We start from the raw sequence: 16,163 nt of genomic DNA on the forward strand, positions 1-16,163 counted from the left end.
ATGCAACAGTGACGTCCACTGTAACACTAATGACGACCACACTCTCTCCGTCTCCACCACAGCATTCACCTGACCAAGTACTGAGACTAAAACGACTTCACCGTCTCCAGCAACGCCTTGGAGAAAGTCCTCGCCGGAGGGGTCAGAGGTCAGCGGTTCAGAGGTCACTCTGCCCGACTCCTCCGTCTCCTGCTGCCGACATCGCGCGTGGGTTCACGATGGCCAGCTGGAGACTGCTTCAAGCGCAGCTGCTGCTGCTGCTGCTGGGCGCAAGCGGTTGGCCTCGCGCAACCAGTACGAGGCTCTGTCTTGTTTTAAAAACTTTTGGCGTCATCTGGTCCAACCCATGTGAGACTAGGCTCTAAGGAAAGCTGTCTCGGGTGTGGACCAATCAACCTCAAGGACAGTGCACATTATCAGAGTTATGTTTTTTGTTTGCATTATGACTGCAGGTATTGTGGTCTATGCAAACATGACTCCTTGTAAAAAGGTGTCAGTTTTGTTGCCAGATAGAAGGGTAAAAAACCAATTATCATATTTTTACTGGCAAATGAGTTTCCCATAGTTTATTGAACCAGTTAAGGCGCCCACTGAGATTTTTATTATATATTATAGCTCTTTGTCAGAAGCGACCTGGTGATCACAGGTTATAGCTCCACAAAGTGGCTTATTGGCACGTGCACATTTATAGTAGTGGCCAAATACTTTCATCATCATCGTCGTCATCGTCGCGAGACATAAACCGGAGGACCCGGAGAAAAACGAACGCGACCACGGGGAGGGAGACATGCAAACTTCATGTCTACAGCAGGCATCACGGTCAGGATTGAACCCATGAACCTCCTGCAAAGATAGCGACGGAGTGAGATGAGAAAAAAAAACTGATAGAGACGAGACAACAATGTAGTGAATTGAGAAGTGATGTGCATAAGAGAGGGGCGCCGTGGCGGTGAGATGTTGACCACCTCGCCTGGTACACAGGAGGTCGTGGGTTCGATCCCGACCCGGACACCTGCTGCTGTATATTTGGGGTTTGCGTGTCTCTCTCTCTCTCCGTGGTGAGATGTTAACAACCTCGCCTGGTCTACAGGAGGCCGTGGGTTCGATCCCGACTCCTGATGCCTGCCGTATATTTGGAGTTTGCCTGTTCCCCCCATGGTCATGTGGATTTTTCTCCAGGTCCTCCGGGTGTTCGCTGGACATTTTGAATCAACGTGCGTTTTAGAGTATTTGGCTGCTATAAATGTCCACACGATAAGCCACATCGTAGAGCTGTATAGCTCGTTCTCTCTCTGGCAGGGCGAGCGATAGCCGTGCAGAGCGCTACAAGTTGAAATCGTTGCTACTGTTGGATTGCAATGGGGGTGTTTGGGTGCTCATCCCAATTGGACATCCTGGAAATCCCACATTGGCGGTGACACTTGTGCATCACAGCAAGCAGCGCCTGGGTTCAAATCCAGACTTGGGCACCTTTCTGCATGGAGTGTGTTGTTGTTGTTGTTTCCAAAGCACGTGCGTACTTTGAACGTCTTTGGCACCGTACGTAGCCCACCGTGCTCATCGGAGTTGTGGGGGAAGGACAACAAACGAAACACAAACTGAAAAATTGGATTCCACCACACAGCAGCAGCAGCAGCGGTAGCAACATCGGCCACTACGGTGAAACCCTGGCAGGACCCTCCTGGACAATAACCCTTGAGACTCTGAGGCGTTTGCTTGGGTAAGCGGCCAATCATAATAACAATGATGATGATGACGATAACGACCTCTTGACCTTGTCCCAGAGGTCGCAACCGGGTACCCGATACCCGTACCCTACCCGATACCCGGCTACCCGTACCCGGTCGGGTACGGGTACCCGTTTGCGACCCTGGTGCGGCCGGGTACGGGTAGGCCGTGAGTCACTGGTGAGTCACCGTTTGTCACTCATTTCCCAACGTCTTGTCTCTTCTCACAATTCAAGTTCCTAGAATCAACCCACCCGCGCCTGCAACATGGCTTCATCCCAGAGGTCGCAATTGGGTACCCGTACCCGTACCCTACTCGTACCCGGCCGGGTACGGGTAGGGAACGGGTACCCGTTTGCGACCCTGGTGCGGCCGGGTACGGGTACAGCCGGGTACGGGTATCGGGTACCCGATTGCGACCCTGGTGTGGCCGGGTACGGGTAAGGAATCAAAACCCGTTTGCGTCCTCTGACACAGACCTACACACACCTACACACACCTAAACAGACCTACACACACACAGACTGACCTATACACACACGATAACGACCTCTTGACCTTGTCCACCTCCGCCCGTCCGTCCTGTCCGTCGCAGGCTCCGAGTTCCCGGTGCGGCGGGAGCTGTCGTGCGAGGGTCGCCCCGTCGACCTGCGCTGCCTGGGCAGCTACGTCATCGCCGTCAGCTCGGCCTTCTACGGCCGCACCGACGGACAGATCTGCGAGTCCGAGGCGGCCAAGATGCAGAACACGGCCTGCTTGCAGGTCGAGAGCTTCCACATCGTGGCTCGGAGGTGGGCGCCAGTGTCGTGAGCGTGTGTGTGTGTGCATGCGCGAGTGTCGTGTGCGTGTGTGTGTGTGTGTGCACGCACGCGTGTGAGCGTGTGTGTGTGTGTGCACGCGCGAGCGTGTGTGTGTGTGCACGTGTGAGCGTGTGTGTGTGTGTGCATGCGCGAGTGTCGTGTGCGTGTGTGTGTGCACGCGCGCGAGCGTGTGTGTGTGTGTGTGCACGCGCGCGCGTGAGCGTGTGTGTGTGCACGCGCGCGAGCGTGTGTGTGTGTGCGTGTGTGCACGCACGCGCGCGAGCGTGTGTATGCGTGTGTGTGTGTGCGCACGCACGAATGTCGTGAGCGCGTGTGTGCGTGTGTGTGTGCGCACGCGCGCGAGCGTGTGCGTGTGTGTGTGTGTGTGCACGCGCGTGAGCGTGTGTGTGTGTGGGAGTGGTCGTGTAGTTGGCACAGTAAGGGGAGGCACAGCCTCTCCCTGTGGTCGCATGGATTTTTCTCTGGCTACAAACGGTGCAAAAGAAAGTCTCCATACATCTGAAGTATGGGAATTGACGGCAGGAACTTCTTGACGGGTAACACACTTTTATTAAATCTTTACGTGTCACAATACAACGTGTGGTCTTCCTTCTTCCGACGACACACTCCACTAATCTCGTGTAAACTCTAGGCCTCTGGCTACACCCGATACACTTAACTCGTGTAGACCCTATGCCTCTGGCTACACACACTACACTCGACTCGTGTAAGCCCTATGCCTCTGGCTACACAATACACTCGACTCGTGTAGACCCTATGCCCTGGCTACACACAATACATTCGGCTCGTGTAGACCTATGGCTACACACACTACACTCGCCTCTGGGTTACACAGAGTCCCGGTCCCCTTAGGACAGCGGGGCTAGGTACCGCAGGGCTCTAGGTCTTCATCCCCGTCTTCATTCTTCGCTGGTTACACACACTGCCCTTACGCCTGTGTGCATCCCCTTTTATAGCCCCTGCTCACGAGAGACGGAGCTGATGCGGCGTCGACGTGAGCGTCGTTCCTTAATGAACCAATCACGACGCACTCTCTCTACGATCCGCTTTCCCCAGCGCGTGTTAACATTACTCCACCAATCACACTGCGCTGCCACCTGATCACTCCCTCTCAGCGCGTCACCGGCCCACAGCCAATCGGTACCCCGTAACCCACGACCCCGCGCTGACCCCTGATCCTCCACCGTCAGCGCACGTCACCACCTACACAGCCAATCATCACGCACTGTGCATACGATCCCTAATCCCAGCGCGTATCACCTCTACATCACCCCCTCCCACATAGCTTGCAGCCGGCCCGGCTGTTAACCTACAACACAACATAACGCAACGCAGTAATAAAGAAACTCCACCTCCCAGTGTGCCCCGTAACGCAACAACAACAACACAACACAACACTTAAATATGAAGCAATATACAGCCCGACGAACAACACAATAAAAGCGAACACGAGAAAACGAACGCGCCAAGTGTCTCTGTGACTAAACGCAGTGACGAGGCGCTCCGGCTGCCTCGACTCCTCACGTGGTAGGTCATAAAAAGTAGCGCGACCTAGCGCGAGTCCGTCTGGCCGGTCCGTCATATGGGACGGGACGCTGGCGACCGTCCGGTGTCTCCGGCAGCTCTAGACGGCACGGATCGGGCCTGGAAGGACCGGCCCTGCCGCGAAGATCCGGCCGCCGGTGGTCGGCAGCTGTCAGTTCCGAGACACCTGGGAGCGGATCAGGCGGAGACATGTGAGGATCAAGCAAAGACCTTTCCCCCTTAGGGTCGTCGGTCACGTCACATGCTCGGCCCTCACGACACAAGGGGAGGCCATATGGAGGCGAGAACGGTTTCAGTCGGGAGGGGTGGACGTACCAACGGCGTTTTCCCCATTTTATCTGAACGCACTGGGGGCGTGCAACCCGCACGACCTCCACGGGTCCCCGCCACGGCTTCAACAATTTAGGTGACGTAGCCAAAGGTGCCTGAGGGCAATGCAGCCAGGCCCTGTCACCTGGTTCCCAATTGTGCACGGACACCTTCCGTGCCCGTGAATTAAGCCGTGCGGCCTCCCTTGCCTCTGTCAGCTTATGAATATTGAATTTAATATGCTCTGCCAATTTCGAATTAGTTCGTGGTGCGGGCAGACCCAGCTGCGTTTCCATGGGCGGGTCGGCTTCCCGACCGTACATCAGATAAAACGGGGAAAATCCCGTAGCTGCATGGGGGGCCACTCTATACGCGGCGAGGACCCCAGGGACCTGCAGGTCCCAATCAACATGTGCCCCACACACCTGCTGGCACAACATAGAAGTCAATGTCCTGTTAAGCCTCTCCACCATCCCGTCCGTCTGCGGGTGGTACGGGGAGGTACGCACCTTCTTGGTACCCAACAGGTCGCACACCTCTTGCAGTAATTTACTCGAAAAATTTTTCCCTTGGTCAGTCAGCAAGCGTTCGGGAGCCCCCTTGTCCAGGACGTAGCCCTGGACAAAGGCGTCCGTCACAGCCGCCGCCGACTGGTTGGCGAGTGGCCACGCCATAGGCCACCGGGTAAAATATTCGACCCCCACCAACAGGTACTTATTACCCCTAGGCGTGACCGGAAAAGGCCCCAGAATATCGAGTGCAACGAGCTCGTTAGTGCGCGAGACCTGGATGGATTGCAGCGGTGGATTAGCTGCCACGGGCGGTGGTTTCCGTCTGGCGCACTCAACACAACCCTTCAGAATAATCACCACGTCACCCCCCATTCCCGGCCAATAATAGTCACGCTGAAGCAGGGCAAGCGTTTTGCTAACTCCCAAATGCAAGAGGCGTTCGTGTGCGGCCAAGACAATTTTCCCCTTCACAGCAGAAGGCACCACAATCGCGTGCCGCCGGGACAAACTGTCCCATCTCATTAACAGGCCTTGCTTAAGTACGTAGGAGCCAGTTCGTTCATGGTCGCCTTCGGAACCCCCCGTCCTTCGGCGCAATGCTAGCAGAGAGCTGTCCGCCATTTGGAGACGGCCCCACTCAATCAGCGACAGTGAGAGCAGCGAGTCGTGACCCCCTGGGGTAGCGGGACCATCCCCAATTGGTGTGCCCGCGGTCGCAACCAATGCCCCCTCGCCTTCCGTAACTGGCGGTCTACAGCGCGCCGATCCCGATAAGCACGCACATTTGTGACAAGGCAACAATCGCGACAGAGCATCAGCATTTGTGTGTCGCGCGCACAGCGAATCGACCCATTCGAGGTCCTCCTTCGGATTAACGTTTTGCGTGGGGCTCGGACCAGCCTGCGCAACCAGCCGCTCTTCCGCAGGGACCTGCGCCGCGTGAGCTAGCACGGTGCCCTGCTGAATGACGGCCGGCCGCGACCCAGCGTTTAAACCCCTGACAACCGGATCCCTGTCAGCCCCAACCAAAGTGTGAGCCACCGACAAATCGAGACCTCCAACAGCCCTATTAGAAGGACCCAAAAGCGTGCCTTGATCCGAGGTCTCCCTCTCCCCTGGTTTCCGCAACCGGAGGGGAATTAACATTTGTGAACCCGGGGGCACGTGCACGGTCTGTGTTGCTAACGCTTGTATCGTAGCGCACGCCGTCCGAATTTCAGTAGGGTTCGTCAAAAATGAAATACGGCGACCCGATGGTAGTTCAATGCAACGCTGATCAATGAGAATTTTGATGGGCATTTTTGCCAAAAAATCTGTGCCCAATAGACAAGGAACCGCCAGGGAGGACGAAACGAAAACGGGTCCCGACAATTTGATATCCCCAATGCAAATAGACGCCCTAATCTGACCGATAATGCCCAACGATCCCCCATTAGCGGCGTAAAATGGCACATCCACTGGAAGCAGCGGACGACATTGTACAGGGAGAATGTTGTAAATGAGATCCGATATAATAGTCGCCGATGCCCCCGTGTCCACTAACACCCTGACCTCGACCCCATCAATAGATCCCGTAACGACGGATGAACCCGCTCTGGCAGCCACTATTCTGTGCCCCAACTCCGACCATTTAACGTCTCCCCGGACCCGGCCGAACCCCCCTCGCCGAACCGAATCCCCGAACTCTACTCGGCTCTCCCCCGCCGCGACGCGACGACCCATATGTGTCGAGTATGCGGGCCAAGCATGTGAGGTGCCGCGACTTGCCGGGGTTTGCAGGGACGACTTGGGGCCTTGGTCGTCGTCCAGCCGAGGTCCCATGGCGCGCTGATGTGGGGCGCGGCAACCGGAGGCCACGTGGCCACGAAGGCCGCAGTTATAGCAGGTGATGACAGTAGTCGGAGATCTCGGTTGCTCCAGCTTGCGGGCCGCTCGCAGAGGCGAACGACCCCCCGACCTCCAGTCCCCCGCTCGTCCCGCGATGAACGCGTCCTCTCGTGGGCTGACGACTTGGGGCACGGTGTCAACCGGACCCGGAGTTGAGGCCACGGCAGCGTTGCAGACGACCCCCTGCTTTCGTTGAAGGACCTCGTGCGCTTGCATGCTCGTGGCGACCCGTAATGAAGAAATATCGGTCTCGTCGGCCGTGTTGATGGGGACCCCCAGGTCCTGCGCCAACTTGAGCAGCTGCTCCAAAACCATCGCATCTTGGCCCTCCTCGTCCATACGAGGGAACGCGGCGTCAGCGAGAGCGAGCAACGCCGTGCGGTAGGCGAGCACGGTCTCCGTGTCCGCCTTCCGTCTTGCGTAGAAATGATGGCGGCACGCCGAGGGAGGACCGTAGACTTTTGCCATGAGAGCCAGCGCATCCTTGAGCGTGGAGCGGTCCGACCTGCGTGCGGACGTGAAGGCCGCGAGCGCGTTGTCGTCCAGCATGGCAGGCAGTGCCCGCAGTGCCGTAGCGTCGGACCAGGCGGACATCTCTTGATGCGCCAAAAATCTGCGCTGAAATTGGCTCCAATCTCCGCCTTCCGCCTTGAATGCTGACAACGTGGGAAGGCGCTGCTGAAAGATGAAGTCGTCCTCCTCCTCGTGCTTCCTCTCTGCCGCCCCGTCGGTGTGTAAGATGGCGGCCCCAGCGGCGGGTGTGTGATGGCGGTCCGCCGCGCGCGTTGGTGACGTCAGCGGGCGCGCATGGAGAACCGCTGCCACGTGGTGATGGCCGTTCCCGCCAAAAGTCGGTGCAGATGAAATGGCGGGAATCGCCAAATCGTTTTGGCGGGAATCTGCAGGGCGACCCTGTAGAACGTCGGCCGCCGTCCCCGCTCCTCCCGACGAGCTGATCTCCGCCAGGATGGACGCGGCGGCGAGCAGCAGCTCCGCCAGACGGGAGAGCGCTTCGCGAAGCACGGCGTCAGTCCCCCGTCGCTCGTCCGGCGCCGTCGGCGGATCCTGCCCCGTGGGCAACTCCTCTTCCTCACCCCCCGATGCCAGCTGGCCCGCGTCGTCGAGGTTGTCCCCGTGGTCAATCCCGTGGGTCCGACGGCTCCTCCTTGTATCCATGCTTGGAAGACCGTTTCACTTCTGACGCCAGTTGAAGTATGGGAATTGACGGCAGGAACTTCTTGACGGGTAACACACTTTTATTAAATCTTTACGTGTCACAATACAACGTGTGGTCTTCCTTCTTCCGACGACACACTCCACTAATCTCATGTAAACTCTAGGCCTCTGGCTACACCCGATACACTTGACTCGTGTAGACCCTATGCCTCTGGCTACACACACTACACTCGACTCGTGTAAGCCCTATGCCTCTGGCTACACAATACACTCGACTCGTGTAGACCCTATGCCCTGGCTACACACAATACATTCGGCTCGTGTAGACCTATGGCTACACACACTACACTCGCCTCTGGGTTACACAGAGTCCCGGTCCCCTTAGGACAGCGGGGCTAGGTACCGCAGGGCTCTAGGTCTTCATCCCCGTCTTCATTCTTCGCTGGTTACACACACTGCCCTTACGCCTGTGTGCATCCCCTTTTATAGCCCCTGCTCACGAGAGACGGAGCTGATGCGGCGTCGACGTGAGCGTCGTTCCTTAATGAACCAATCACGACGCACTCTCTCTACGATCCGCTTTCCCCAGCGCGTGTTAACATTACTCCACCAATCACACTGCGCTGCCACCTGATCACTCCCTCTCAGCGCATCACCGGCCCACAGCCAATCGGTACCCCGTAACCCACGACCCCGCGCTGACCCCTGATCCTCCACCGTCAGCGCGCGTCACCACCTACACAGCCAATCATCACGCACTGTGCATACGATCCCTAATCCCAGCGCGTATCACCTCTACACATCCATAGAGACCCACAGACTCGGATAGAGACCCATAGACTCACACAGACACCCACAGCCTCAGAGACCCATAGACTCGCATACATACACGTACATACCTCCAACACAGCATGCACACGTACAAACTCGGGGCACCGGCTACGTGTCACAGTGCGCTAACCCACTCAGCCACCGTCTATCCCTGCCCGCGGTAACATAGCGGTTAGCGCGCTGCGCTATGAACCTGGCGACCCGGGTTCGATTCCCGCTCACGGCCAACAGCAGTGACGATTATCTGAACCGGTCCTGGGCCTCCCCTAGGTCGACTCAGCCTGAAATGAGTACCTGGTGCGGTGTGTAAACATCGCCACTAGGGAGACAAAGGCGGTCGGGCGTGGTGCTGGCCACCCACCCCCTCGTGTGCCGTTCTGGCCTTCATAGGTGCTCGCTAACAGCACTTGCCCCTACAGTCTGTTAAGGCTATACGGGGGATCTTTGTTTGTGTCTGTGTGTGTGTCTGTGTGTGCGTCTGTGTGTGTGTCTGTGTGTGGGTCTGTCTGTGTGTGTGTCTGTGTGTGTCTGTCTGTGTGTGTCTGTGTGTGTGTGTCTGTGTGTGTGTGTCTGTGTGTGTGTGTCTGTGTGTGTGGAGGGAGCGGCAGTGTAGCGGTTAGCGCGCTGCGCTATGAACCTGGCGAACTGGGTTCAATTCCCGCTCACGGCCAGCACCAGTGACGATTATCTGAAATGGTCCCGGGCCTCTCCTAGGTCGACTCAGCCTTGGTGCAATGTGTAAACATCGCCACTAGGGAGACAAAGGGCGTGGTGTTGGCCACCCACCCCCTCGTGTGCCGTGCTGGCCTTCATAGGTGCTGGCTAACAGCACTTGCCCCAACAGTCTGTTACAGGCTACACGGGGGATCTTTGTCTTTTGTTTTGTGTGGGCGGGGGGGGTTAACGCGCGTGCTCGTTACCCCCCCTCCTCTTCCTCTCTACGCCGCTCCGCTCCCCCTGCCCCCCCCCCCGCAGGTGCAACAACAGGACGTGGTGCCACGTCGTCGCTGGCAACGAGCTGTTTGCGGACCCCTGTCCCGGGACGTACAAGTACCTGGAGGTTTGGTACAAGTGCGTCCCCTACAGTGAGTACTTGCGGAGCGCGCACACGCACATGCACACACACGCACGCACATGCACGCACACGCACACACACGCACGCACACACGCACACACACGCACGGATGCACACGCGGGCAAAGATCGCCCCCCCCGTAACGCCCTTTGACAGGCTGTCGGGGCAAGCACCGATGAAGGCTGGTACGGCACATGAGGGGGTGTGAGTGGCCAGCACCACGCCCGGCCGTCTTTGTCTCCCCAGTGCTAGCGATGTTTACGCACTGCACCAGGCAACCGAGGGGAGGCCCATGACGGGTTTAAACAATCGTCACTGATGTTGGGCGTGAGCACGAATTTAACTCGGGTTACCGGGTTCAAAGCTCAGCGTGCTAATCGCAGTCCACCACTGACCCGTACATTTTTTTGTTTGCACCTGCGGACTGGAAGATATTCGGTGTGATTACGAAACACACAAACATATGTACCACGCTTAGCTTGAGACACAGCTGATAAAACCAAAGAATTCAATTGTGTGCGCTCACCAAAAGTTATGCAGGTTGTAAATAAATATTTATTATGAAATCGAATCAACGCTTTCCTAACAGTTTTCGGCGTTAATTGACAGCATGGCGATTATGTGACATCGTCATTGTCTTGTTTCGTGTAATTGTTGACCGCATTTCTGGCGTAACTGTCAGCGCTGTGCGTTCATGAGCCTTATAGACTGCATTGATTACAATAGAACTAACACGCTAAATACGAGTACTACAACGTTATTGGAAAATCGTCCTATTGTGAAATTTGATGTCGTATCGTGAAAAAATATTTTGCGGCAATCCCAGTAACAACACCTTCGGTTGAAATTCGTTTAGGCTAGGCCTCAGCGCATCCTGGGAAACCCCACAATCCTCTGCATGCCCGTTGTTTCTGTGCAAAAGCTGAATGGCCTGTGTTCACGACGCTTTCATTTCAGCCAAGTGTTTAACCGACGTGCGACGATGAATCTGTCGATTTATGCCACACACAATAAGCCCCCGATGCACATGCCACGTGTGTGTTTAAGAATCGCGATCGTTCCCTGTGGACATTCGGCTTCGTCAGGCTCTGCTGCGACACAGACGGCACCTATGTTGACACACACCCATCAGTACACGTGTCACGTGAGGTTATATCCGGGTCGTTGACGGATTACAACTCGTCACGATGATTGGCTCTACCGGTCCTGGTCCATAGCCAATGGGGGGAAGCCTAGGGGCGTGGCCCTGACGTGATGGGATGGTGACAGCTGTTTGTAGAGGATTGGTTCTGCTGGCTTTGGCCACAGCCAATGGGGGGACGAGTCAGGGGCGTGGTCCCGGGAGCCTACGATGGAGTCTGGAAGATTCCATGGAGGCTAACCAGGATTGGTGGAAAGGTACCACGTGACCCGGGTATTAAATAGGGGTGGAGACGAACGACACGTGGTCAGAACTGGAACGAACGGAGGAGGAGGCCACGCGAAAACGGGGGTCCAGGCTGCCACGTGGTCTAGGCTGCCACGTGGTCCAGGCTGCCACGTGGTCCAGGCTGCCACGTGGCAGTGCGTCTCTCTCTCTCTATCCCTCTCACGCTGCCTGTCAGCAGCGTGAAGGAAGTGCTGTAATGAAAAGTGAATAAAGACCGGATTCCAGAAGTCGCTTCAACGACCTTTATTACACACGCATGCAAACGGTGGCGAGATGTTAACTACCTCGCCTGCTATACAGGAGGTCGTGGGTTCGATCCCGACCCTGACGCCTGCTGTATATTTGGAGATTGTGTGTCTCTCATCATCATCACGGTGGCTAGGAGATGTTAACTACCTCGCCTGGTACACAGGAGGTCGTGGGTTCGATCACCAACCTTGACACCTGCTCTATATTTGGAGTCTGCGTGTCTCATCATCATCATCACGGTGGCTAGGAGATGTTAACTACCTCGCCTGCTATACAGGAGGTCGTGGGTTCGATCCCAACCCTGAGGCCTGTATACTTGTGTAATGCGGGCGTAAACGACCTTCCGGAAGTGACGTCATGGGGGGAGGAGTTACGTCACGTGGGGGACAGGGTTCAGGGTTATAAGGGGAGAAACCGGAAGCAGTAGGGAGTGATCGGAGACTGGGGAAAGTGTAAGGCCATGCAGGGCGGAGTGGGGAAGAGAGTGTGGCGAGATCGCCACACACACAGACCTCGAGGATCGGCACCGTCGGCCAGCGGTGACCGACCCCGGGGCTGGAGGAGCAGCGAGGAGGCTGCAGAGAGAGCAGCGGGTCTGCAAGGGTGGAGTTGAGCAGCGGGGGGGGGGGGGGTCTGCACGACGAGACAGCAGCGGGTCTGCAAGGAGGGAGTGGGCTACGTGAGCGACAGCAGCCTGGGGGCTGCAGAGCGAAGAGTATATAGGGGAGTGCTGTGAAGTGGGCTACGTGAGCGATAGCAGCCTGGGGCTGCAGAGCGAAGAGTAAGGGGGAGTGCCGTGAGGGAAAAGAGATCGAACCCAAATAAAGGACACAGGACAGAGAGAAGCGTCCGAGTCTTTTATTACACTGGTGTTGGAAGTGTAACGGCATGGCAAAACAACTGAGAAAAAAGATTATTCCGTCTCCGGCATCGGCTTCTTCTTCCGACGACGAAGACCTTCCTCCTACGGTGGACCTGACTCCGACAGACGAGGAGATCCGTGCTGGGACGAGTGCGGGTCCGGGGGTCCAAGAGGTCGTCGCGTCGGCGGACCCGTCTTCACTAAAGAACGTGGATTTAAGATGGAGTCAGATGGCGGAGCAACTTGAAACTCTCAAGAACGTACTTGCACAGTTGTGTGAGCTCGTCACGCCGGGAATGGCGTCTGGAGGAGATGTTGGTGGTCCGCAGGAGCCCGGGTTGTCTTCGCTGTCGCCGCCATCAGCCACGCGGCGTGAGGACGCCATCTTGGGCGTGGCGCACGAGGAAAGGCGGGAAGCCGCCATTTTGGGCTCTTCTCGGCGTAAGGCCGCCATCTTGTCGACACCACGTTGGGACGCCATGTTGAATCTGCCACCCGATGAGTCAGCGGCGTCACTTGCCGACTGTAAAAGAATTCTCCATCGGGGGAGATTGGAGCGCGTTCGCCTGCAGATTTTTGGCAGCGGTACGCACGGCGAGGTGGACTGACGCGGAGGCATTAGAAGTTCTTCCGACTCTTCTCGATGATGAGTCTGTTAGATTCTTCCGCTCCATAAAAGCCGCAAAGAAGAAAACGTTGCGAGGAGTATTCACCGAAATGGCTGACGCTTACGAACCACCGGACGATGCTCATCGCCGGTTTGTGCAACGACAGCGCGCACCCGAGGAGTCTCCGGTGGCGTATAGGGGCGCGGTGCTAGAACTGGCTATGGCTGCATACCCGGAGACGGAGCCTGACCTGCTGGAACCTCTCATCCTGGGAAAGATGCTGGAGCTGTCCCGGGATCTCGGCATTCCTATGCCGGTGTGTGATCATGAGAAGCTCACCTCCCGGGCTGCGGCCAGATGTCTAGATGCCCAGTTCAACCTGCGCCGGTGGAAGCAGGTTACGGCGTGGACGGGGGGGCCTATCGTCGAAGGTGGAGCCTTGGGTTGGGACCCCAAAAAGGCAGTTTTTGTGCCAGACGACAGGGGCCCGCAGGAGCTGTCGGCTGCCGCGACTCCGTGGACGGGCCGAGGGGGGCCGGGGCCACGGGCTGCGCCGCCGACACGGCCGCGTCGGGACGGGGCGTCTGCAGCGCGCCGTAACGACATCGACTGTTTCCGCTGCGGCCGTAAAGGCCATTACGCTCGGGACTGCTGGGCCCGCGTTCCGGGTCCGCCCCAGCAGGAGGCCTCGACTGCGGCCGCTCCAGGAAAGGATTCGCCAGCACAGGCAAGTCGGTGCGCACCAGACACCCGGCAAGGCTTGACACCTCATTCATCACCGTTGTCGTGCGATCCGGGTATTGTTAATAACGGGAGGCCATCGACTGCGCCTTGTCGCTCGGTAACGCAGTGGCGTAAGCTGGCTCGGCGGGTTGTCGCGGCCGCTACCGGTTCGTCCACCGTACCTGGGTCGATACAAGGGGTGGACGTGCGGATTTTGGTAGATTCTGGAGCGTCCGCGACCATTATTTCTGATGTAATATTTCATCTCTTGAACATCCCACCAGAGGCCGTGAGTCCAGCTTACGCTTCCTGCATCGCCGCGAAGGGGGGTAGCATGGGCATTGTGGGCCAGGTGAACGCTAACATCGCTATCGGGGGAGTGTCTGCCTCGGGAATTGTGTTAATTTCGAGGTCTCTTGCGGTTCCTTGTTTGTTAGGGACCGATTTTCTGGCCAGAATGCCCATTCTGATTAGAATTAATGAGAGCTGCATTGAGCTACCGGAAGGCCGAAAAATTGCGTTTTTGCCGTCAGCCCGGGGGCGACCTGATCCTGTCGCCCAGGTGCAGGCGTTGTCCGAGGTGTCTGTTGATATTCCACCTGGCTCACAGATACTCATTCCCTTGCGTTATCGGAAGCCTGTACCTGGTCGTCAAGGAGCGATTGGTGTTTTGTTGTCGCCGTCCGCCGCTATTACGGGTGGATCGGCACTGGTTGGGGCACAAACTATTGTCCGGCCAGACCAACAGCCGTTTTTGCAAGTGCTTAACGCGAGTACCGAAAGCGTGTGTGTGCCGGCGGGTACTGTTGTGGCACATGCCACTACTGCGTTTACAGCTCATGATAATTTGTCCAGCCGGGGAGTTGTTGGAGGTGTTTCGGGGGCCGGAGCTGCAGATGATCGCTGGATCGCTTAAATGTGTGCGGAAAATTCGGTTCTTTCCGGGGAACAACGTTGTGCGATTCGTAAATTATTATTCAGCTATTCTGACGTGTTTAGCTCTGACGATTTGGACTTGGGACGCACCTCGTTGCTTTACCATCATATTGACACAGGGGACGCTGCCCCTATTCGGTTAAACTTGCACCGGATGAGTCCGTCAGAACGCGAGCATGTTCGAGGGGCAGTGGATGACATGTTGGCTGCGGACATAATATCTCCGCCTAACAGCCCATGGGGCGCGCCTGTTGTTTTGGTCAAAAAGAAAGATGGCAAATTGAGATTTTGTGTTGATTTTAGTAAATTAAATAAAGTGTCGGTAGCAGATGCATATCCCCTGCCGCATATGGACGACTCTCTCGATGCCTTGTCGGGGGCGAAGTTTTTCTCGACGCTAGATCTCTCTTCGGGCTTCTGGCAGCTTCCCCTTGATGAGTCCTCGCGAGAAAAAACAGCTTTCCGTACGCCGCAGGGGTTATTCCAATTTAACTGCCTTCCGATGGGGCTGAATGCGGCCCCTGCCACTTTTCAGAGGTTAATGGAGTTGGTATTAACGGGGTTGCAGTGGGAGACGTGTCTTATATATCTAGACGATGTTATCGTCTTCAGCCGCACATTTGACGAGCATTTATCGCGGTTGGAGGCTGTGTTCACCAGGATGCGCTCTGCTAATTTGAAATTTAAGCCTAAGAAATGTCACCTACTGCAACACTCCGTGCGTTACCTGGGGCACATCGTCAGTGTGGATGGGGTGGCCACGGATCCGGACAAGACTGCGTGCGTCCGTGACTGGCCAACCCCTGCCACGGTGGGGGATGTGCGTCGGTTTTTGGGGTTCGCCTCATACTATCGGAGGTTTGTTCCAAACTTTTCTACGATCGCGAGGCCCTTGCATCTCCTTACGGGAAAAGGACATAAATTTGCTTGGGGACCGCCAGAGGAGGCGGCGTTTCGAAGCCTACGCGATCTATTGGCTACGGCGCCGACGTTGGACTATCCGGATTTTGAACATCCCTTTATTCTGGATACGGACGCGAGTGACACGGGTATTGGGGCGGTGTTGTCTCAGTCCAAGGGTGGTGTGGAACGCGTGGTGGCGTATGGTAGCCGGGTTTTGTCTCCAGCTGAGACCCGCTATTGCGTCACACGCAGGGAACTTTTGGCTATTGTTTTTTTTCTCCGCCAATTTCGACCGTACTTGTACGGTCGTTCGTTTATTGTTCGCACGGATCACGCGGCCTTGCAGTATGCGCTTAAAATGGACCAACCATCCGGCCAGCTGGCGCGGTGGTTGGACACGCTGCAGGAATTTTCCTTCCAAATTCACCATCGGAAGGGAGTGCGTCACGCTAATGCGGACGCACTTTCCAGGCTGCCGCAGCGATCCCCTTGCGCGTGTGCGTCGGGGACGCATAGGTGTGGCCCGATTCAGCACCCCCCTCAGCCTGTCGCGTTGGCAGTCGAGGTGCC

The 16,163-nt window shown here is 56.7% G+C and overlaps 1 protein-coding gene across 1 annotated transcript in view; it reads left to right on the top strand.

Moving 5' to 3' along the window:
- The first annotated feature begins 218 nt into the window (after positions 1–218).
- Positions 219–16,163, top strand: part of LOC133362109 (hemicentin-1-like) — an 85,630-nt gene continuing 69,685 nt past the window's right edge. Inside the window, exons 1-3 of the mRNA XM_061581070.1 lie at positions 219–276; positions 2,323–2,518; positions 9,784–9,893. Of these exons, the coding sequence (XP_061437054.1) occupies positions 219–276; positions 2,323–2,518; positions 9,784–9,893 (364 nt within the window). The remainder of the gene's footprint in view (positions 277–2,322; positions 2,519–9,783; positions 9,894–16,163) is intronic.

The sequence above is a fragment of the Lethenteron reissneri genome, unplaced genomic scaffold (genome assembly GCF_015708825.2).
Source record: "Lethenteron reissneri isolate LAM-NWPU_2019-01 unplaced genomic scaffold, ASM1570882v1 scaffold_1373, whole genome shotgun sequence".
Classification (NCBI taxonomy): Eukaryota; Metazoa; Chordata; class Hyperoartia; order Petromyzontiformes; family Petromyzontidae; genus Lethenteron; species Lethenteron reissneri.